At 44.6% G+C, this 23,559-nt stretch overlaps 1 protein-coding gene across 2 annotated transcripts in view; it reads right to left on the bottom strand.

Annotated features, from left to right (window-relative positions):
• Positions 1–23,559, bottom strand: part of BSPRY (B-box and SPRY domain containing) — a 191,505-nt gene that overhangs the window by 86,480 nt on the left and 81,466 nt on the right. For both annotated transcript variants that reach the window (XM_069609895.1, XM_069609894.1), the window contains exon 4: positions 7,322–7,347. In XM_069609895.1, coding sequence (XP_069465996.1) covers positions 7,322–7,347 — 26 coding nt within the window. The remainder of the gene's footprint in view (positions 1–7,321; positions 7,348–23,559) is intronic.

The following is a 23,559-nucleotide window of genomic DNA, read 5'->3' as shown; positions in this document are numbered from 1 at the left end:
CGCCCCGGTCGATTTCTGGCACGTCTGATCCGTCATGAGAGGGGGTCCCCACACATAATCGGGGTCGAGAGACCTGACGGCTCCATGGCTGTCTCCTAGCAAGACATCAACAGGGAATTCTTCACATTTTACAAAACCCTATACTCTAACTCAGATGAGGTGCCGGTGGCGGAGATCGACTCCTTTCTCAATGCCCTCTCCCTCTCAGCCCTGTCCCCGGAAGCCGCGGCCTCCCTCGATTCCCCCCTCACACTGGAGGAGCTGTCGGACGCTATTGACTCCTTATCCTCGGGGCGTGCCCCCGGTTCGGACGGTATTCCGGTCGAATTTTACAAGCATTTTAAGTCACAGCTGCTTCCTCACTTGCTAGCTCTCTGGGAGGAGTCTGTGGAGTCCGGTGTATTCCCCCCTTCACTCCGGGAGGTGACAATCACAGTACTACTTAAATCAGGTAAATCCCCCCTGCAATGTGGCTCATACCGGCCGCTTTCACTCATAAATTGTGACGTCAAGGTATATGCCAAGGCTCTGGCGCTCCGGTTTGCTCCCCTCCTGCCATCTATCATCCATCCAGATCAGGCGGGTTTCATTCCGGGTCGCTCCACCTCTTTGAGCCTGAGGTGCCTATTTAATATAATTAACAGAATCAGTCCCGACACGCAAGCAGTGGCTGTCACCCTCGACATGCAAAAGACGTTTGACTCGGTCTCTTGGAGGTACCTATGGCGGGTTCTCGATAGTCGCAAATTCGGCCCCTCCTTTCTCTCCTGGGTCAGATTGCTTTACTCTTCCCCGGTGGCCAGGGTCCGCACCGATGACCACTGCTCCCCCCTCTTTGAGATCGCCAGGGGGACGAGACAGGGGTGCCCCTTCTCTCCCTTGATCTTCGCTATAGCAATGGAGCCCTTCGCTGATATGCTCCGCCAACTTCATGCTCACAGAGGCCTCCGCACTATGGGCCAGTCGGACATAGTGTTCCTATATGCGGATGATGCATTGTTGTTTGTGCGCTCTCCCTCCATCAACTTACCCCCAATATTGGAGGACATCATTCGGTTCGGTCGAATCTCTGGTCTTAAAGTGAATTGTTCGAAATCCATTCTTTTTCCACTCACAGAATGCACTCTCCCTCCTCCTGATACCTTTGGCTTCACATGGGCTCAGTCCACATTCACCTACTTGGGTATAGTGGTGACACGCCAACAGGCGTTGACCTTCCAGGAAAACTATCAGAAGTATCTCACACACCTGACGGCTAAGGTCCGGGCCTGGGACAAGCTCCCGATCTCCCTGGCAGGCAGGATAGGGCTATTGAAGATGGTGGTGTTACCCCAGTTGCTTTACAGGTTCACTAACATACCCTTGTGGCCGGGGGGGGCTTCTTCCAGGACTTGACTCGCACTGTGAATTCCTTTCTCTGGCACTCGGTGCAGTCCGCCTAAAAATTGATACCCTATCCACTCCCATCTCTAACGGGGGCTTCGGTGCCCCTAACTTCCTCAAATACTGGCTGGTATCCCAAATCCAATATACTTCTCACTGGTTTAATACAACCCGCCCCCTTAGCACTGGACTCACAGAGCCCGGTCGCCTGCACTTTCATCGCATTAGCGAAGATGTGGAGACTAGTCAAAACTACTTACGCCTTTCACGGCAACCTGCCTCTCTGGAATTTCCTCCCGGGGGTCCCACAGGTCCCACTGGGCACGGTTCGTCGCTGGGCGGACGCAGGCTACGAGCTGCTGCGTGAAGTGTTTGACCAGGGTATATTTGTTGAATGGCCCGATCTCCCGTTGCCCCTGAGGAGTGACCAGGGTGCATGGCTTCAATACGCATCCCTCCGCAGGACCCTCAAACGTAATTATCAAACGTTCCCTGCGCTGCCTCCGGACGACCCGGGTATTGAGGAGCTCACCTCCCCTGGGCCCACAAGAGGTAAAATCTCTAGGTTATACACGATGTTGCAATCCAGATCTGTCCCAGATTTCACTAAACTGAAGTGTGTGTGGGGGGTAGACCTGGGTGTTGAAATGTCGGACGAGCGCTGGGCACATCTATGCGAGCGTACACATCGAGTGTCCTTTAACTCCCGTCTTAAACTCATTCAGTTCAAAGTACTACATAGGTTTCACTACACCCCGATCAGACTACATCGCATGTCCAGGGATCACCCTTCCAGCTGCCCTAGATGCTATCGAGACGATGCCGACTACATTCACATGATTTGGTCCTGCCCTTGCCTCTCACAGTTTTGGGAGGCAGTTTGCTCGACAATGTCTGCGGTTCTCGACCATCCCCGTTGGTATGTCTCTTTCATGATCTACCAGGCCTCTCCCGTGATTCCAAAAAATTAGCCGGCCTTTGCCTGCTGCTGGCGGTGCGCTCCATCCTGCTTTGTTGGCTTCGCCCCTCGCCTCCCACACACGCTCAATGGCTGAGGGCGGTCACTTGGGCCTCGGACTCTGAGGAAGCCTGGTCCCATATACAACCTGCCCACTCCAGACCTAGAAATGTATGGCTTAAGTTCCGCTCTTACATGTCCGATCTAATCGCGACACCGGATACCTCCTCCCCGCCCTCTTCCCCCCACCTGCTCGGGTCCTCACCCCTGTTGCGGTCTTCTGCTGCCCAATCCATGCTGTGATTGTACCCATTGATTGTGATATTATGTGAAATAACCTCTGTGCACCTACATTATGTATACGGTATTCATATTGTAACGCCTTATGCTGTTCGCTTGTGTTTTGCTGCCACGCTGAATAATAAAAAGAAGTTTAAAAAAAAAAATAACAAGCAGTAACACATTTAGTGTTAGTGGTGAGCAAAGAGAGCAAGAGCTCATTTAATTCAATAATAAAATCAGACATACCACCATCTGATGGTCTATATAATAGAACAAAAAGAACTGTGGTAGTGGGATTCATCCATAATTTAAGCAGAACGGATTCACAAGAAGAAAGCTGCTGATGGTTAATCGAATAGGCTAAAAGAGACTTATTAACCAAAAATGCCACACTGCCACCAGCCTTATTTTGTCTATTGTCATTATACATTGTGTAATTGGGCAGAACCGCGGAGTGTGTTGCATGACTAGAGGGATCCTTTAACCAAGTCTCAGTTATCATTAAAAGGTCACACTGGGCCTCGAAAAAGCACATCACACAGTTCAACATATTGCTTAAACATAGAAAGGGTATTAAAACGATCTGCATCTAATAGTATTAGCATTAAGGCTAGAGACAATAGAATTCCCATCTGTGCCTATCCTTTTACATTTAATCAAAGCACTATCATGGTCTTTTGTACCAGAAATGGCAGTCAAACTAGCCATATAGATTTGCCATCCTCACATGCACTGATAAGATTTCCCACACTCTTGTCAGACTGATCGCAAATGTAAGGTAAATCAGCCATAGGTCCATCTTTCATATTCAGTCAAATGTGTTGATTTCAGAAGAAAGGTTTCATAAAACAGTACATATAACAAGCGCAATTCATAGGTCAATACATAGTACATAATATAAATACATCATAGATACAGCATAACATTAAGAATTATTTTTAAAAAACACCATAAAAATCAGTTTCAAATCTTCCTTATCTTGAACGCCCCTCTCAAAAAAGCCAAAAAGAGCCAAGTAACATATTTCGAATTTGCCTTAAGCAGATAAAAAGGGCCGGACGGCATTGCTTAAAATTCATCTGCTTTAGGATTGGCATAATAGTTCTTTATCTAATATGCAACAGATGTTCATTAGGTTGGTTACATAGTGGACAACTTGTGTCTTCTGGCCGGTCATACCACTTTGCGGTTATGGCTTTAAGAGGCAAAAGATTGAAACACGCCCTTGTGATTAGCCATCTATCGGAAGTTGTATTGCTCCATGTCAAATAAACCTGTAAAATGTGCAGGCTTGAAATTACTGCATGGCTACGATTGGAGTTGATTAAGAACTCTCTGGATTCGCGTGAATCCTTCGACTGGGCAATTAAAAGCAATTAATATTGCTGCTGCAACTTTCCATCCAGTGTGGTTGCTTGCAGAAAGAGTTCTTGTGCATTCATTCTCCTTAAACTCTTGTTTATATGATAAAATAATGGGATACTAAAGGCATCATTTTCTTTAGCAATTCGCTAATAATAAACTGTAAGCGAAACCCTAGCATTTGCCCAAACCCGTATCCAATGCATCACTGCTACAAGCTTCAGTTCATCTTCTATGAACCTTTGACCTAGCTCTTCATGTTTTGCATATTTAGCTGCTGATCTAGGCAGGCATAGCAGTTTCTTTAAAACATATTCTCCATAGTTTGTAACCTAGTAGTATTCTCACATCCCCACAGTGGGGCACCATATGCCACTGTTGCTTTTGCCTGTGTATCATACACCCTCAGAATGAAATCCAGGGGCTGGCCTTTGCACATAGTCATGAAGCGAGACACCCCCCCCCCCACCCCACCAAGCTGTAGTTTCATTTTCAGAAGCTGTTTCCAATATGGCTGTCCCCCTCAGGTATGCAGAGAATCCAACTCTGCACTATTCCGACAAGAAGTAAGCAAAGGTTTCCCTACCCCAACAAATTGACAATGTCTTAATATTACAAACTAGTGTCACAGATGGCACAGAAAACAGTCAGAGTCTCAAGGACAGTTTAGGGGGCTTTATTGAGTTTTTAGCGCGTAGGGCAGTCGCTCTCTCTCTCACCTTGCCACGACACTCTTCCCTAACCCAGGCATCCATAACCCTAGTTAGTGCTACCAATTGTTGACCCCTACTTTCTAATTTATGGCTTAGACTAATGATGTTTACGCTAAAGGCAGGCTTGCTGGCCCCCTCAGGGACTTCCTAACTTCCCCTGCTCTAACCAAAGGTTAGTGATCTAATTAGGAATGGGGTCATGCTCTCTGTAGGATTCACCTAGCTGCACTCATGACCACTGTCACCTTACCATTCTACTCTACCTGCTTCCTCACCCTCGACTTCTCCCCACCAACCCTTTCTCCCTCCTATGTTTCACTCCTTCTGCCTCCACCATTTGATGTTAACACTTCTCCCACTTCTACTCATCCCACACAGCTATCACTTCTTCCACACTACTAGTACTACTCCCACACTACTTCTCTTCCTCCCTCACTCCTCATCCTCCCACACTACAACTTCCCTTCCCACACTTCTAATCCGCCACCTCCCACACTACTATTACTCTTCTCCCACACTACTACCACTCCTCCTCCCACACTATTACTCCCCCCTGCCACTACTCATCCAACCTCCTTTCACTCTGAATCAACCTTCAAACACTTACACCTGATAGAACCCTCTCTACAGACCTGTCTCACACGCATGCACACTCACACTGCAGAGCCACTATCACTCCTAAACCAATGCCTCACCTGCTCCAACACTTTCCTCCACAAGCTGCTAATCCTTCCAAACTCCTCCTGGCCTCTTGGTGCACCTCCAGTGCTGACCCCACCTGCAAACCCCACACTTTCTGTTTCCTGTCCTCTAATTAAATCTACCTCTCTCTGTACTGATTGGACAGCTCTGTGTGGCCAATCCTGCCCTGTATTACCCTCCCAGGATGTGGATGTGTATGTGCATGGGGAAGTCTTCCAATGGGCTAAGCCATGCCCACTTTCTCAGCACAGGTTTGCCACATAACGACCATAGTGGTGGCAAAAGTGAAATGCCCCCAGTTCGTGGTTCAGCTTCCCTCCCTGGGGGCCATGATGGAAAGTTTGGGATAAGTGTTCTCTTTTCCTTTTCTCTGTCCCTGGTGGTGTAGGGGGCCTGTATTCAGCAATGCCGCCATGCCAGAGGACTCAGGCAGGCTGCCAGTTGGGTTTCTTTGCTGCTCTGGTGCATGGCTGCAGTAGCACTCTCCCTCTCCAGTGATCGGCTCACTGCAGGGTCGTGTTGGTCCCTCTTCACCATTCAGAACATGGAGTGCTAATAATGGTCTTCTCGCTGGGTATTCTCTGTTATTCTTTCGTCTCACACTGGGATTTTCTTAATAGAAAGAGAAATACCGGCAAGCATTTATATTTAGAGGCAAGGCTGTTGATAAGGGTCTACAATGACACATACTGGCACTGGAGGGGGAGAGAACAGGAATTGGGTTCCATTTGACTGCGGGTGCCCTCAGGGCTAAAGCTACCTCTGACTTCCTCCCTGTACCTCCCACTATTCATGGAGAAGGGTTCCTACCCCCTTCTGACAAAGCAAAAGGTTTGAATTCCTGCTCTTGCGCCTCCCATAAACTTACATCTGGGCTTTTCACTAGCTTGCCTCTTAAGTAGGCCTCCCTCACAGGGGTATGCAGTAATAAAATCGCAGCAAAAAGTATCGCCTTTACAATAAATCGCGGCAAAGATGGCGTGGTTTGACCCGGTAAAGGTGTACCCCAATATACCATTTAAGGGGAGCAGGGATTGCGGGGGTGTCCCTCGCATCCTTCACATGGATTGCGTTGGCAAAACCACAGCCTTTTTGCCGCAATTTGTGTGTAAAAGGCCATTTTTGCCGCAAATGTAACGCATGGAACTCTCACAGGGAAGTTGTAGAGATTGCCTACCTTAGCAACTCAGGACCCATCACAAGATAACTCCCGTCCCTTCCAGGACTGCACATGTACATGCTCTCAGTCAATGGCCACTTGCTTCTGCCCACCCTCACAGGATCGAGATCACGCCAGTGCCCGCGCATGCACATCGGGAGGGAGCCACAGTGCTGCCCATCTGTTTTCAAGAAAGAAACTGAACAAACACGGAGCAAACATCCGACCTGTTCTAGGGGATGCTGTGTTATGCACATCGTTTTTTTAAATTCTGTGGCAGATCACCACTTTAGTAGTCTCAAAGGGCCTACACTCGCCCCAAAGTTGTTGTATTAAGCTCCCGCCAACGGTATCCACACCTTAGTCTGTGGAAGGAAAGGGGCAGGGTAAACATAGTAAAAGTGGGGATAAGAGCCTCAGGCATAAGGAGGGTGAGATGAATTCAGCTCTGTTGTTTTCTTTTACATCACCATTGTGTGAGGACCAATGCGGCAATCTAATAAATACAGGTAACAACGCAAAATAATCCCCTTGGTGCAGGCCCTTATTGGGTGACATCCGCGATCACCCATTCAGCATTTTACCCACTTTAAGTTAAGCTATGAAAAGAAGAAACAGAACTGTAAAACAAACTTGCATTCATAAGTAAGGTTAATGGATGGTGTCTCTAATCAATAAGTACATCAGAAAAGCAGGGCGTTGTTTTCACCAATCACTCTACTCCTGTTTAATGCCAAAGAAATAGAAGAGGAATTCACTCACCTCTCGAAAATCTCATTTTGCGCCAGCTGTAAGAGACAGACAAATTGAATTAAACATGAGCTTAAATACACTTCCCACATATTATGTCATGTTATGTTGATTTATAGTTCGCACGGCTGCCATTTGCATGTTCTCCGGGCGCTCTCGTGAATCTGAAAGGGCACGTGGGAGTGGGTTGGTTAGGGGAGAAGAGGAAAAAGGAAAGGAGTGGTGTTTAGCAGTTCGTGTGTGTAGAACCAGGAGTAACTGGCGTCTGTGCGGGTGTGCTTTCAGGATGGGTTTTGATGGCTATACCAGAAGTGTATTGTTTACATGTGGGATAAGTCCGGTATTTGACTTGCCAGGGTGCTTGAGGCAGTTGCCGAACTTTAAACGATAGAGAGACATATGGTTTTGGAGTGTTTTTTATCTAGCCATTTATATTGGCGTGATTGGTCAGCCAGGGAGCAACCACCGTTGAAATGTTGGGGGAGGACCAATATTTAGGGTTGCAGAGTTCAAGCGGTATAGCAGCATTACTTTTCACAATTACTCTGTGGTTGCTATTGCAAAGTAACGAATGAAGGTCTCTAGGAAGGATGGGTTCAGCGAGGCCTTCCACTGAGAAAGTATTACCTTTTGAGAAGCTTTCTTTTGGAAAGTATGAGTGAAGGGTATTTATCAATCCCATGGACTGAAAGATTGATGGACTGAGGAGTTTGCTTATTGAAAGAGATTTGTCACTTTTAGGGTTTGGTTTCTGGAGATTTGTTCATGGACAAACTACCTTTCACAAGTAGGGGCAGATAGATTGTGGGCATTGACACTGGGGCAAAACACTACATTTCACCTCAAGAAGTGTAGATTCTGCCCATTGTCCCAGAACACTGCATTTCTCCTTAGATTCTGGGCATTGTTGCCTTCAAAGGAAAGCTGTGTGACACATTGACCTGTTGAAACCGTGCATATAGGTGAATTTCCCAGTCCCAGGAACAAACCATGAAGTATAACATGAAGGGTAGGTGGCTCTATGGCTTTATCGAGGGATAGAGAATATGTCCCCTGTGGGAAAGGTGGATCCTGTGAATTTTCCCAGAGACAAAAATTACTTTTCCCTTGTATGTAGTAGGGGTTCTGGGGATTCATTCATGGACAAAGAGCCTGTCAACTGTAGGAAGGATGTAGAAAGGGTGGGGTTTGTGGGATTCACAGATGGACCAGGAACCTACCTGTGGAAAGGACAACAGAGAACCAGTCATTAAATTGTGAAAATATGCCACTAAGAGCTATGCAAACACAAGTTATGATTGTGATGGAACATTTGGTTAAGGTGATAAGCATAAAGGTGACAAGCTAATGACATATACGAAGGATTTGTTCTGGGGAGTGACCCCAGGATAATCAACAAGTTATGTGTGGGAGGGATTGAGCTTTGGGGAATCATGAGAGACACAGAAATGGGCTGCATGCAAGAAGGGTGGCTTCTGGGAATTTATAGAGAGAACCTGTGTGGAACAGACTGCGAGAGTGGCAATAAGCTTAATGACTGAAGCAGACCTCCCTCAAAACCCTATTCAACCAATCGTAGTCAGAGATAGTCAACATGCCTCTGAAAGGTAACTCTAGTTTACACATTGGTAGCCAAGGTCAATGTCAAGGCATTGCTGCCAGATGTTGCAGTGGATGAATGACCCACAATTATAAATGGAATCACACACAAAAAAATAATTAAATTGATTATCACTGCAAGTATATTTTGTCACCTGTAGGAGTGATGGATTCTGGGATTCACTACCCCATGGATATCAAACATGCTGCTCAGAGGAACAATCTGTTCTGTGTCTTCGATAAGGGCAGGGCAGGGAATATGCCACCAGTAGTCAGGACAAGTTCTGGAGATTCACCCAGAGATTTAAAACGGGTCACCTGTAGAAAAGGTGGGTTCCATGAGTTCACACGGCTGGAGACACGGTTTACCTGAGGAAGGAAGGGCCCATACAGGGATATAGAGTCTGCCATCTCATGCCGGTCAAGTGGCACAGCCAGTAGAGTGGTCGCTTTGACAGCCGTGGGTTCGAATCCCGGCGGGGCCAAACTCAGCCTTTCATCCTTCCGAGGTCGATAAATGAGCACCACACACCGTGGGTAATAATAAGCGGCGGTCAGATACCTGAGGGTTCGTAGCGCTATATAAGTGCCAAATTATTATTATTATTATTATTATTATTATTATTATTATTATTATTATTATTATTATTATTATTACATAAAACATGAGTCTCTGAATTGTCTCTATGGAGTCAGAACTTCGCCTGTAAGAAGGATGGTTATCTGGCAAATAGAAACTATGAGATAGCTTGCCAAGTTAAGCGCTTGCCTCAGACATTTGCATTTAGCCTTGAGAACATAGGTTCAAAATCTGGCAAGTCCAATTCAGTTCTTTGCCAGTTTGAGGTCCATGAATTGACTACAACTACAATGGCTAATAACAACACCGTCTATCACAGGACTGGAAACTGGCAGTACATACTACAAAAACTGTTCATTTAATCTAGCAGCAGAGAACCCCTCAAAACAGTATTGTCTTCTGGCATCTATATTGATGCATATTCTCCCGTCTCTCATGCTGGAAGATTCAGAGTACTGTCATAGGGATGCCAATGCTCCCTGTCCAAGGCAGGATGGGCTATAATGGTTAGCCCAAGGACACAGAGCCTTTCACCTGCAGTGCATGATGGGCTCAGTGGATTTCAGCAGCTATACAAAGTCATTCACCTCAAATAGTTGATAGGCCCAATAAGACTGGAATGGGACAATGTATTTAACAAAGATACAAAATTTCCTCTATCTGAGAGTTGATGGATTTAGAGTTGTGTGCTGACAGACATGGGTGCTGTCAATATGATCTCTATAAATTAATGGGTTTAGGAAATTAACAAAAGATCCATATCAACACCAATCTTAATTAATACTGGATGCATTTATGGAAATTGCGCAGTGATGCCTAACTCAACAGCCCACTATCTGAAAGGTTCAAGAAAGGAAATGACCTGTCAATTGAGATTTTGGTCTCTTTCTGGAGGCCTCACATGGTGGTTGTTGGGTTTACCCACTGCAGCTTGAAGTGAAAGGAGCGCATTGAGATTTTGGCAAAGAGAAATATTTGAAATACGGCTGAAACGTTAGGAGAGGGGCACAATCTGAAACATAGGGGTCATTTTTAAGGCAGTCCTTACAATGAAACCTCAATTTTTCATATGTGATGTAAAATGTCTTTTCCCTAATTAAAAACCTCAAATATATGTTCCCATTTCATTCTTAGCTGCTCTGGACTACTCCCAAGGCACCTAGTTGGGCATCACTACAATTCTGCTATATTGCTTGCAGACACTGCAGAATTTTGCAGTCTAACTTCTCCTCTATCTCGGCCGCTCAGAACACAACTCTGCTCAGATTCCCTTTGCAAGTCTAACCAGGCAATCTATAGCCTAGGCCGTAATTCCTATTGAAAATATCCATTCTTGAATAAATTACACTGCCTGAGATCCTTACATACTTTATTCCCAAGGTTTCTCAGTTTCAAGTAAGAAAGAGTGGGATCCGGTCCTTCTATCTACTCATGCTAACTTTATGGCACACATTGACCCTGCATCTTGGACAAACTTGTTAGGAATATCTTTAAGGCCTTTTCTTTACCAAAATGTGGCCTCTAGCCATCAACCCCAAAGTTGTCTTAAAACGCCATGGTGCTGCTCATACAGCGATCATTACACTCTATAAGATTAACATAACAGACCTTAACAAGTATAGCGAACATTCTTTAATGGGATAGCCTGCACACTCAGCCTGTGCTTGCACAAATGCCAGTTTCTGAAGGTTAACTCAGGGAATTATTGCAACCAAGATGTGGCGGTGCTACCTCTTGGAGGAGTCAGTGCCTGGTTTAGTCCAGCATCAATGTCTAATTTCATGATCGTGCACAGAAATCCACTCAATTTTTCCAAGTTGGCGCATGCTACGCATTTTCGTAGCTATATTGGTACACAGTAATTCTGGTGACTAGCATGAAGTTCCAGTGGTTTGCCTGTACTGCCAGGTAAGAGGGGATGGCACATTGTGGTCATATTTGACCTTATCATACACTAACTAATATCCCTGCCGCGACAGACACAGAAATATAAACGTGGAGTTGTATCTCTGTTTTAAACCAATGTACCAGTGAAACGAGTTCTTCTAGTTAGGACAAAAGTGGGCCCGTCTTTTTGAGTTGGTGTCCGAAGCTCTGCAACTGGCTTCTGCCGGTGACATGAACTCAGACTAAGTTAAGATAGCTTTTCATATCGCAAACAACCTGTAGACTTAAATGTTATTCTTTAGACAGACATGACACTTTAACATAGAATTTAATGATGCATACAACGTATGCAACACTTGAGGGGCAAGTGTTCATAAGTCCTGCAGATCAGCCAATGGCATGTCGGACGACCACAAAACTGGCAGCTAGCAGCCTTTTAACCTCACACAATTAAGTGTTATCTGATAGCAGCCCTTTAACCTCACACAGTTAAGTGTTATCTGATAAGGATTCAAGAACAAGAGGTTGACAGACGTGAACAGAAGCATCTTTTACCTTCGCAAAGTCATGGCCCATAGGGTACAATGGGAAGCACTAGGTAACAAGTGAGAAAGATATCCCTTCATAACAGACAGCAGACTAAGAAGTATATCATGCAGTGATGTTGCAGAACTTCACAAAATGCCATAGATTACAGTGAAGGTACTTACTAATGGGTACAGAGATCTCACTTTAATATACAAAAAAAATCTAACATAGTTTCACATAGGAGTTCTACCTCGAACGAACAAAGTGACACGCCAGCTCTCTCACTGTTCCAAACAGCGGATCTGACAAACCCACACATGCAGGTCCGCCATTTTACTTGATAGATATGTAGCCCAGCACAACGAGGTAAAAAGGAGGAAGGGAGGGCAGCAGACTTGCCAGTCCATTTTGAGAAGGAGGGGCTAGGGGGGTGTGCAGAGCAGCAGCAGCAGCATACGAGCGAGACAGCCAGTCCCACCTAAACAGAACTCGTCAACCCCAGAAGAAGCTGGTTCATTTGAAGCACACTCCATTCTAAACGTGAGTGATGGGTGGATGCTTGCTGTGTGCATGGAGACTGATGGCGTATAGTATAGTGTAGCATAGCTTAATAAGAGATAAAGGTTACGCATGCATTTAAACTAAACCACCACTTGTTCTATTATTTACACATTTTATCCATGCGCTTTGCCGACATGGCAATATTGTTCAGAAGTGTGATGTTATGTTATGTTATATCTGCTTTTGCTTTAGCTTGTTTAATGAGAATAAGAACCCTCAGAAGATAGCGGGGCATATTAAATGCATTAACATGATAACTCCTGTGTCAAGTGCATAATTCAGAGCAATGTGTCAGAGTGGTATCTCTTTGAGTCTAAGAAATTTACAATTCCTGACTGTATATGTTTAATCATGTTGATGAGCACATGAACCTAGGTATCTGTCCTACAGGCAGAAAATGTAGTCTCAAATCTAATAAAAGCGTGTCTTTGGACCTCCAGAAGAAGGCCACAGGAGGTGGCTTACTATAAACCTTGAACAAAAACAACCTGTACTCACATACTATCCAACTTACTCATTCACAGCCTTCTACTGAGGAGAGAAGGGTGCATGGGAAAGTGAACAATGAAGGTGGAGAGTGGGTTGCGAGATATGCATCTTCAAGAATAATATTTTCTGTCCGCCTGTCTTCTCCAAAGTGAAAAGGAGCAAAAGGATCTACAGCAGGGGTACGCTTTCAGTCTTGCTGTTCAATATTAGCTCAACAGTCTCTGCTTGTTGAAGACTGCTATCTGTCATTGCTCTTAATGTGCTACAGGGTTATAATCCCCCTCCTGGACCGCTAGCTGGTAATCCTGTCCCTACGCTAAGGGGTCACTGCCAGTACGAAACCTCTAGCTGTTCTGTGGTACATAAGGTTCTCTGCTAGATGTATACCTCTAGATGTGCTGTTGACCAGGATTGAAAGAGTCTCTGCTAGATGTAGAATGCTAGCTGTCCAGTTGACCAGGAAGCAAAGAGTCTTTGCTAGGTGTATAACGCTACATGTGCTGTTGACCAAGAGGTAAATAGTCTTTGCTAGATGTACAATGCTGGCTGTGCTGCTGACTAGGAGGTAAATAGTCTCTGTTGGGTGTATAAGGATATCTGTGCTGTTGACCAAGAGGTAAAGCGTCTCTGCTAGGTGTATAATCCTAGCTGTGCTGTCGACCAAGAGGTAAAATGTCTCTGCTAGGTGTATAAGGATATTGGTGCTGTTGACCAAGAGGTAAGGAGACTCTGCTAAGTGTATAATGCTAGCTGTGCTGCCGACCAAGAGGTAAACCGTCTCAGCTAGGTGTATAAGGATATCTGTGCTGTTGACCAAGAGGTAAATAGTCTTTGCTAGATGTACAATGCTGGCTGTGCTGCTGACTAGGAGGTAAATAGTCTCTGTTGGGTGTATAAGGATATCTGTGCTGTTGACCAAGAGGTAAAGCGTCTCTGCTAGGTGTATAATCCTAGCTGTGCTGTCGACCAAGAGGTAAAATGTCTCTGCTAGGTGTATAAGGATATTGGTGCTGTTGACCAAGAGGTAAGGAGACTCTGCTAAGTGTATAATGCTAGCTGTGCTGCCGACCAAGAGGTAAACCGTCTCAGCTAGGTGTATAAGGATATCTGTGCTGTTGACCAAGAGGTAAAGATTCTCTGTTAGGTGTATAAAGCTAGCTGTGCTGCTGACTAGGAGGTAAATAGTTTGTGCTAGCAGTATAACGTTATCTATGCTGTTGACCAGGAGGTAAGGAGACTCTGCAAAGTTTATAATGCTAGCTGTACTGCCAACCAAGAGGTAAATCTTCTCTGCTAGGTGTATAATGCTGTCTGTGCTGTTGGCCAAGAGGTAACGAGTCTCTTCTAGGTGTGTAATGCTAGCTGGACTGCTGACTAGGAGGTAAATAGTCTCTGCTAGGAGTATAACTCTATCTGTGCTGTTGACCAAGAGGTAAAGACTCTCTGCTAGGTGCATAATGCTATGTGTGTGCTGGCCAGGAGTTAAAGAGTCTCTGCTAGGTGCATAATGCTAGCTGTGCTGCTGTCTAGGAGGTAAATAGTCTCTGCTAGGTGTATAAGGACCAGGAGGTAAAGACTCTCTGCTAGGTGCATAATGCTATTTGTTTTCTGGCCAGAAGTTAAAGAGTCACTGCTAGGTGCATACCAGTGGTAGTGTTGCTCACCGTGAGCACAAGAGTCCCTGCTGGTGCACTCCGCTAGCTAAGCTAACTAGAGACCGCTATGTCTTGATACTTTTCATGATACAGGGTAATTACGAGTTGATGACTGTTATATGGTAATGCGGTCCCTACGCTAAGGGGTCACTGCCGGGAGGAAACCTCTAGCTGTGCTGTGGCTCATATGAATATTTGGTCAATAATATTTCGTCACCACTACCAGCTGCACTGTACTACCAGTAGAGTAACTGACCAAACTGACCAACTTTTATCAAAACACGGGCCCCCTTTGACTAAAATAATGTCCCTAGCATTTTGGGCTGGCGCTTTGGGCATTGCCATATTACCGTAAAGGCCAACCCGAGACGCTGGTACTTCTGAGTGACCCTACGCTAGAGGGCCACTGTTAGTAGGACTCTCATGCTGTGCTGCTGTCCACAAACACAAGTCTGCTGGATTATGATGCTAGCTGTGCCGCTGACCACAGGGGAAAGGGCCTCCAGTAGGTGCGCAACAGTGGCTGCGCTGCTGAAAACGAGCGCAAGAATCCCTGCTGGGGTATTGCGCTCACTGTGCGGCAGAGTGAGCGCAAGAATCCCTGCTGGGGTATTGCGCTCACTGTGCGGCAGAGGATGCGCGTAAGGGTCCCCTGCGGAGGACGGTTACTAGCCCTGCTGCTGACCAGGCGCTTCGGGGTCTCCGCTAAGGCCACACCGCCGTAAAGTACGTGATCTCTTGAAACTACACACGGTTGGCAGTTCTGCTAAACATGTGGTAGGGGTCACTGTTGGCAGTTCTGTCGGGATAGTTTTTAACAGATACGACCAGCGGCGCTGCTGGGCAAGAATCAAGGCTTGCCTGCTGGTTGTACCGCGGTATGGCGTCCACTGATTATGATATCAAGTCTAATGCTCGCTGTCTCTGCAAGCGGCGCACCTGTTGCTCCACTGCTTAGCACGAGCGGCTGCCAGTGTTGTTTACGATATTCGCGGTGCTGCCGCACCATAAACGAAGTGCTGGAAACGACGCCATATAACAACCTGCCTTTCCTGTTTTACAGGATTGGCAAAGCCAAGCGAGTCGAACTGGGTTTCCAAGAGACAGGCCTGTCAAGGGTGTGCAAGCTGTGCAGGCCGCCCCAGGTACGGTTGGAAGCAGGGATTCGGGTTCCCCCGGTGCGGGCAGTCCACGAGTCCAGATCACAGAAGATGTGCTTTACATGCGTGTTTGCCAACGAGTGGCTGCTTTCCTACAACGGGATGTGGTCTGGAGTCATTGAGGAGCAATATTACAAAATACATGGACGCCTATGATATTCTCTGCAAAACGTGCAAATAATCTTCTCATTACAGTCCAATTTTGACATCCCTACTCCCCAGGCAACGATCTAACTGTAATAGCCTTTGACAGTTGTGATTTGACATTGAAATGTTGCTGCTTGAACGACATGTATCAGAATTCCTGCTGCCATCATAGGATTTAAATCTGTACCAGCAATTTCAGTAGCAAATGTTCATAGTATTTTTATTTATTTATTTGTTTATTAAGCACTAAAAGCCTGCAGGCATCAGGGCGCTACACATACACATCAGAGCAAAAAATGGGACGACATTCTAATTCCGCAGGTGACCATGAAGCGGGTGGTGCATGAGGAGGGATTAGTCAAACAGACGGGTCTTAAGCTGCTTCCTGAAAGGTTGCTGTTTGGCTTCTAATCTCAGCATGGTTGGCAAAGAGTTCCATGCTTGTGCGGAGAGTAGATCAAAGGCTCTTCCCATGCCTCCTCCACACGTGTTGCTTCTGGGCACATTCAGCGTACCTGAGTTGCTGGAGCGGAGCTGTCTGGATGGTATATAAGGCTTCACTTTAGCCTTGAGGTATGTTGGGGCGTTTGCATGGATACATCTGTGTACCATGGTGAGTGCTTTGAAGCGAATTCTAGCGTGTGCCGGTAGCCAGTATAAAGTCCTTCTGGCGCTGGTGATAGTAGTATGCCTATTTAGTGTACATGTGGAGTGTAGTTGCACATTGGGCCTCTTTACGAGGAATGCGGAAGGGGGTTAACGGGGCCGGTAGAGCTTCCGGCCCCGTTAACCCCCTACCGCCCCATTACGAGGTCTCCCCGCTGGACCCGCTAAGGACGTCTGGTTTTACCAGGCATCCTTAATGGGTCGCGCGAGCAGACCAGGATGCTAACAACGAGCCCGTCATTCCCATTGAGCCCTATGGGGGCTCGAATGGGAATGGGGATGTACTGGGGTCGGCTTCCCTGAATGGGGAAATACCGGGCCCTCCAAGGTCGGAATGGCCCGGTAATTCCCCATTCAGAAAACCCGACCGGAATGGGGGTAGCCATGCCGCAAATAGCGGCATGGCTACCTCCATTATTGTAAATGAGGCGCATTGACGTTTTATTTAAAAGCAGAAACATGGCTTTTCTATTGTTTTAAATGCTTAAAGAATGTTTGCAAAACATTGCATACAGCACATTGCTGGTCTATTTCGGACCAAACAGGTTCTATGATCATTCGACATATCAACAATTGGAAGAAATCCTATAATACCAAGGATTAATTGAAAGATCAATGTATTCCACTTCCAATTAAAATTCATGTTACATCTGGAACAGTATTTTCAAAAAGTGGTCTGAACATTTAAGATTTCTTGGAGCAGGGTGAGTAAAAGGTGATGATGGTGTGACAATGTATTATACAGAATAAAATACTCCCTACTAGATGCATAAATGATATCTGTGAACCTAAATATGAACTTGGCTTGTGGCCTTATAACTCCATTTGGTCAATGCCAGTCTATGTGCTTTTCAAAATCTTTATATTATGGGGGGTGGTACCCAAAATATAATTTCCAAATAAATCGCAGACGAATATAAAAAGTAGGAAGCTTATTGCAATATATAGAGGACAATCGTATGTGCACTTTGCATGGACCACACTTTCATAGCCTGACAAATCTTCAAATGGAAACCAATAACAGAATTAAAAAAAATATTCTCGTGTATCGGGAGGAAATATGATGAACCTACGATCGTGTCTACTAGGTCATAGCATGTGACTCACATCCCCATAATCAGGGCTAGAGCCCAGAGTCGCCAGGTGTGCGTTTTCTGCAGGGCTGAGGGATCCCCGCATGAGATGGCCAGTGGGAGCCAAGGTCACGTTGAAACAAGGAAACTGAGGGACTTGGGATTTCTAAAGTTCCCACAGAATTTGTATTAATGTAATGCAAGTGCTCCTGTATAGTGCTTCTCTGCCACTTTTGGTGGCTTCGTTGAGTTTGGCTCTGTAAGAAAAAAAAGGTGGGTGGGGTTCATTAGTGGGGCAGCACGAAAGGTAGATGCAAAACCTGTGGTGTTGATGTGTGCAGGTCGGAAGTAGCCGGCACCTGAGTGCCAGTCTCCTTTCTATGGGTCTGGCGGCGATATTTGGGATTATGTTATCCATAAGGGAGAGCCCTAGATCTGATAGACTACAGCGCTTTCGGTCTGGATAGCCGGTGACGTGAGACCGTGCGACAGGGCTAAAGAGGAGAGAGTAGTTGTGACTCAGTGTTGATGTGCTTGCGGCTAGGCCTGTGGTGGTTGTCTGTGGGGGATTTCTGTGTGTACTGTAAGGTTATAGGGGGGTTGTAGAGGGGAGATGGTTAATCAGGGGAACGGTGCTCTAAAAGTTCATTCAGTACAAATACAAATATTGCTCAGCCGCCCTACAAGATGATTAATTGATGTGTCATTTTTCACCTTCACAAGTTGTCATTTCAGCTCCCCATGATACAGGGGTTCCGGTCATTAGGATGCAGGATGGTTGGAATGCCCTTTACTGTTGACCTACAAAAACAACCTAGAGTTCTGAATAAGTTCATATATCCCTTAAAGTTAGGTTTAACTACAGTACAATTGAACATTACTGCTCCATGCAAGCGAGTATTTCTGATTGTGTACAAATTATACATGTAATTTACTCCTGTGTTTTTTGGTTTTAGCTACAAGGTGGCACTTAGCTAGAAGCCAAAATGAATGCACTGAAGTACAGGTACGAGGGGGATGAGATGTGAGGAGGGACACGCATCTTGTGGGTGTTGTTTGGTTATTCACCCTCACACTGACTTTTTCATGGCCATGCTCTTCCCTATGCCCAATTCCACTACGTCTGTCCCCTATGCCCAATCCCACCTCTCCTCCCTGACCAAAACACATTTTCCTGGGACCTCTTTCAGCTAGCTCAATCAAGTAATAACACCAAACATTGTCCGGCACATGGCCTGTCAGTGATATTTCTAAGCGGTCTTCTGGGATTAATGGGTTAATAGCAGCCCTAAATGTGAGTCTGGTGTAATAAAAATGTCTTAGCCAAGTTTGCCTTCAGCACCTTCATTAATACACAATAGGTGTGTCCTTGCATCTGTTCCTTGCACTGAAGCTGTATTAAATCAAGCATTGGCAAAGCCAACAGTTGTGGGTTCTGCTATTTTCCAAGCACTGCTGCCATGTGCCAGGTACTCTCATCATTTTCCAGATGTTGCCATTTTATAGCTCCCTAGCACTATTATGTCAGTGCCTGGAAAGTGCCTATCCCATACCTACACAAAAGCCAGAAAGCAATTATTAGTCTCATTCTCATAAGGTTGAAAAATGGAACTCCAAATGCCTTCCCACATTCTGTCATTTTGGACCCGATTACCACAAGGATGGACGTAGGGAAGGAAAACCTCTCTGACTGCTCACCACGAGGTGAGAACGCTGCGGTCTACGCTCACATCACAATTGTAATGTGTGCAGAGAGACAGAGGTCCCTGTGGACTCCACCCGCTGTTTTGCATGTGTAAAGAACAGGTGGAGTAGGCAGGGAGTCGCTGTAATGGTGGTCGCCATTAATGATCATCAGCTTGTGTGCACCAGAGGATGACGATGATCCAGTGGGGTTATCCGCATAGATCCACGCACGGAATCTGGAGACTGCCCAGATTCCGATGTATACATTCATTCCATGCAGATAATCTGGAGAATTGGACCCCAGCTGTGGCAATGGATGCAGTGTTTGTCTTTCTGTCAGATAATCAGGTCATATCAAGATGAGGCCCCATGTGTTAAGGTTTATTTATAAAATCTCGAATATTGACCATCACGCACTTACGCTTCTCTCTTTCTCTTTGAAACCTCTAATCTACTGCACAGAGTCAAGTGTTATGCATGAAAAGCTTTGAGGGACAGGCTCAACTGGGCCTGAGCAGAATAGAGCAATTCCTGCATGCTGCAGCCTAACATGCTAGTGTAGGCCATTTTCTTCTGGTTGAAGTGGGACCGTTTTTTGGTGAAAGTAAACCAGTTTCGCAAGTTACTTCAGTATTCAGCTAGCAGTGTTGACAAGTGTTACGGAACAAAACATTTAAAAACTCGATTTGCGTCACAGTTATCCCAAAAACTCCAGCAGTCTGTCACTAAAGGGACTAATTGTCATTTGCGACTTTGGGCCATTTTTTCGTTTGTGCCGAGACAATGTTATACCCCAGTCCGGCCTTGTCGACAGATCACGTCCGATGGATCAAATCTTGATAGAGTTCAACTCAGCCTTTCATCCTTCTGAGATCGTAAAAAATGAATACTGTTGAGTCGATAGCAACACCTGATAAGTACACAGCTATGAAACATCAAACCATATTTTGCTAATTTATGCCTGCAAACTGCAGGTCACAAGTTTTAATCCTGGCAGGGCCTTCATCCTTACAATTTTATGAGATTGATGAAATGAGTACTACTGAGAGAGATACTAATTATTATTATTGCAGTACTTCAAAACGCCAATAATAGTTTAATAGGCTAAAAATAAAGATAGAAGTATTAATTTTATTTTAAGTACGGAAATAAGCAGCACAGTCAAAGTATGTTCTCTATTGCGGCCCAATAAGTGTCTGTACATACAATTCAATGTTCCATGCAAAACTGAGCACATTGAAGCTGTTCAGTGTCAATGAACTGATACAGGCTCCAAACGGGGACTGTTATTTCATCATGCATGTGTGCACATCTGTCCTTTCTAAATAATGTTTAGAAGCCAACCGTGTAGTTGTTGTCACCTTATGTAGTTGGAGGTAGTCTTTTTCCGTAGCCATTTCTCTGTCTGATGGATCTCAAACCTTATCAGACTGCGTGTCAGACTTAATATATCCTGGGATTGTTGCAAACTGTGAGTTTACTGGAAACAGTGAACTGGGGTATATCAGTATTCTGCAGGATTGTACATTGGTGACTAGACTGGAATTGGGACCATTGGGAATATACACTGGGATCATGCTAACTGAGGATATAGTAGAATTGTGAAAATTATGAATATACTGGGATTACACCCACCACTCTATGCTGAGGTTGACAAACTGGGAGTACCAAGGGGTTGGAAAGATAGAACTAAACTTTTGTTTTGTAAACTAGAAATATACTGTGATTTTACAGCTGTGGGTAGAATTGGATTGTGCAAACTGAAAATGTCAAACTGGGAGCATACTGGAAACCTGATAATTGGAAGTATACTGGCATTGTCAAACTGGGGTGTACTGGTTTAGCAAAAATTGCAAAAATTGCAAAAATACACTGTTAGTCAAGCTTTATGCTTACTGGAATTGTGCAAAGTAGGAATATACTGGGAATGTGGAAACTGGGAGTGTATTGGGATGGTCAAACAGGGTATATAATGTTGTTGGATTAACTAACAGGGTGGTCCATTAAAAGAGGAATGTGCTCAGATTGTGCAAACTGGAATTGACAAACAGGGAGTGCAGTGGCTTTTCCATTCTGGAATTAGACTGGTATTCTGCAGGCTCGTTATATACAAGACGTGTGCACATTGTTGATGTATTGGAAGCTGCGATTGCTAGTATACTATGGTGGCCACTCTGCAGTTGACTGTTTTTGTCACATTAGGAGTGTGCTGAGTTTGTCCGACTGGAAATTATGCTCGGGTTGGACATGCTGGGAATATATTCTGAGATGGTCAAAGTGGTAAAATACTGCAATTCTGCAAAATAGGGATTTTTTAAAGTGGGAGTACACTAGGATTTTCAAACTGGTGCTATAGTGGGGTTACTGCACAGACTTAGAATATGCTGGGATTAATCAAACTATGAGTTTAGTAGAATTGCTAAAGAATAAGCTGGGAGTGAAATGAAATGGTGTAAGAGCAAAGTGAGAGTACACTGAAAAGTGTGCAAGAGTAACCTCGGATTATGTTGGAATTTTGCAATCTAGGTATATATTGTATTGTGAATACTGAGACTGTGTAAATATGCACAATGCACAGAACAACACAATACCTGCATTGTCAAACTGGGGTTGTCATACATGCAAATTACTGTAATTGTGATCGGAATTAGCATAATTGTCAAACTGAGATTATTCTCTGATTGTCAAACTGGGAATGTATTAGACTTAGATGACACATTGATATACTGGACTGAATTTATTTCCCTGTCCATTCATTCAGACAATGACACTAGAGAAGCCAAATTTAGAGTGAGTGGAGACATAGAAAAACACTTTAAAAAACAATATAGCCAAAATCGCATGTATTCACTATCAGTGAACAGCATTCCCATGCAACATTATTTTCTCTCCGCATCCCTGTTTTCACTTCTCCCATATATTCATGTCACCATGGCTTTTGGTCTGTAGCTTTAATTTCTGCATATTACCTCTCATGAATTAGCATTGTAACTCTGGATTCTCAGAACGGTGGATACATTAATATTTGAAACAGTACCTACAGTATGGATGTAATATAGGGATTCACCTGCAGTGACACTTTAGCTATGATTACTCCTACCATTCCAAAAGAAAAACACATGTTCACTCCTTTCACTTACTTTAAATCCTGATCTGATGGGCACTATCATTTTCAATATGTAAAGCGGGTCTAGTGATTGTGCGAAATTAAAAGATTGGTGTGGCTTTATGCAGTAATTCTTTTACATAAGGGGGTTTAAACATGTTACATTCAATTTGAATCTTTACAGAAAAGAGTTTGAACCATAAATTGCAGCAGCAAGGAGTCAAATCTGGTTTATCTATCTTATTGATTTGGTCGGATCTATTTTGTTGATCTGGTCAATGTAGTCTCACAGAAGTGTCTACCAGCTACATTTCGGCATTTGAACTATAAATAAATTGGCCTTCTTCAGGACCTGAAGTACTCAGTTATACTGCCGCTCAAGTTGGCATCTTGGGTGAAAAAGGCTCCACATCTTGTGAGTAACCTAAAATGGCACCTGGATCAGAGTAACAAAAGAATTTCTCTAGATAAATTATTGACTATTGACTCAGATTAGATCGATAAAATAGATAAAGCTCATGAGCTTCCTTTGAGAAATGATTGAATAATGACTGAACTGTGTGTTTTCATCTAAAGAATGCATGAATAATGTATTACATAATACTGAATTATGTGTTATTTTTCCAATTCATAGTAAGCGCATGGTAATGCCTTCATTAACTTTTCTAATTCTGCTGATTCCACGGTTTCAAATATGAGTTGTGGAACGAAATAAACATGAAATATCTTCCACTTAATGTTCTTATGGTAAATTAGCAAGAGATGATTATTGCTGGTCTATTCCATCTTCCACTTGGTTGCAGCTCTGAGTAGGCATTCATTGCCCATCCACTCAATCTAATTGGTATACTCTAAAATAGGTTTAAAAAGTCCAACTAGGACAAAGCTCCCTTGTTGAATCTGTAGAATGTGCCCAAGACATGCTAGGCAGGAGAGTCAGTAGGCTTCATGATAAATTCAGAGAAATCACAGCTTCTCCCATGCCGGGACCTTCAGTTCATAAGAGCTTGTTTTCTTACAACAGATGGGAATGCTCAACCAAAAAGCAGAGCACCAATGTGCAGTCAGCCCTGTGTTCCTTTTCAGTCCAGTATCTGGCTCCTTCCAGGGATA

The sequence above is a fragment of the Ambystoma mexicanum genome, chromosome 8, assembly GCF_040938575.1.
Source record: "Ambystoma mexicanum isolate Mex_15411 chromosome 8, UKY_AmexF1_1, whole genome shotgun sequence".
Lineage (NCBI taxonomy): Eukaryota > Metazoa > Chordata > Amphibia > Caudata > Ambystomatidae > Ambystoma > Ambystoma mexicanum.
The sequence above is the reverse complement of the archived record's forward strand: the minus strand, read 5'-3'. Positions and strand labels throughout refer to the sequence as shown.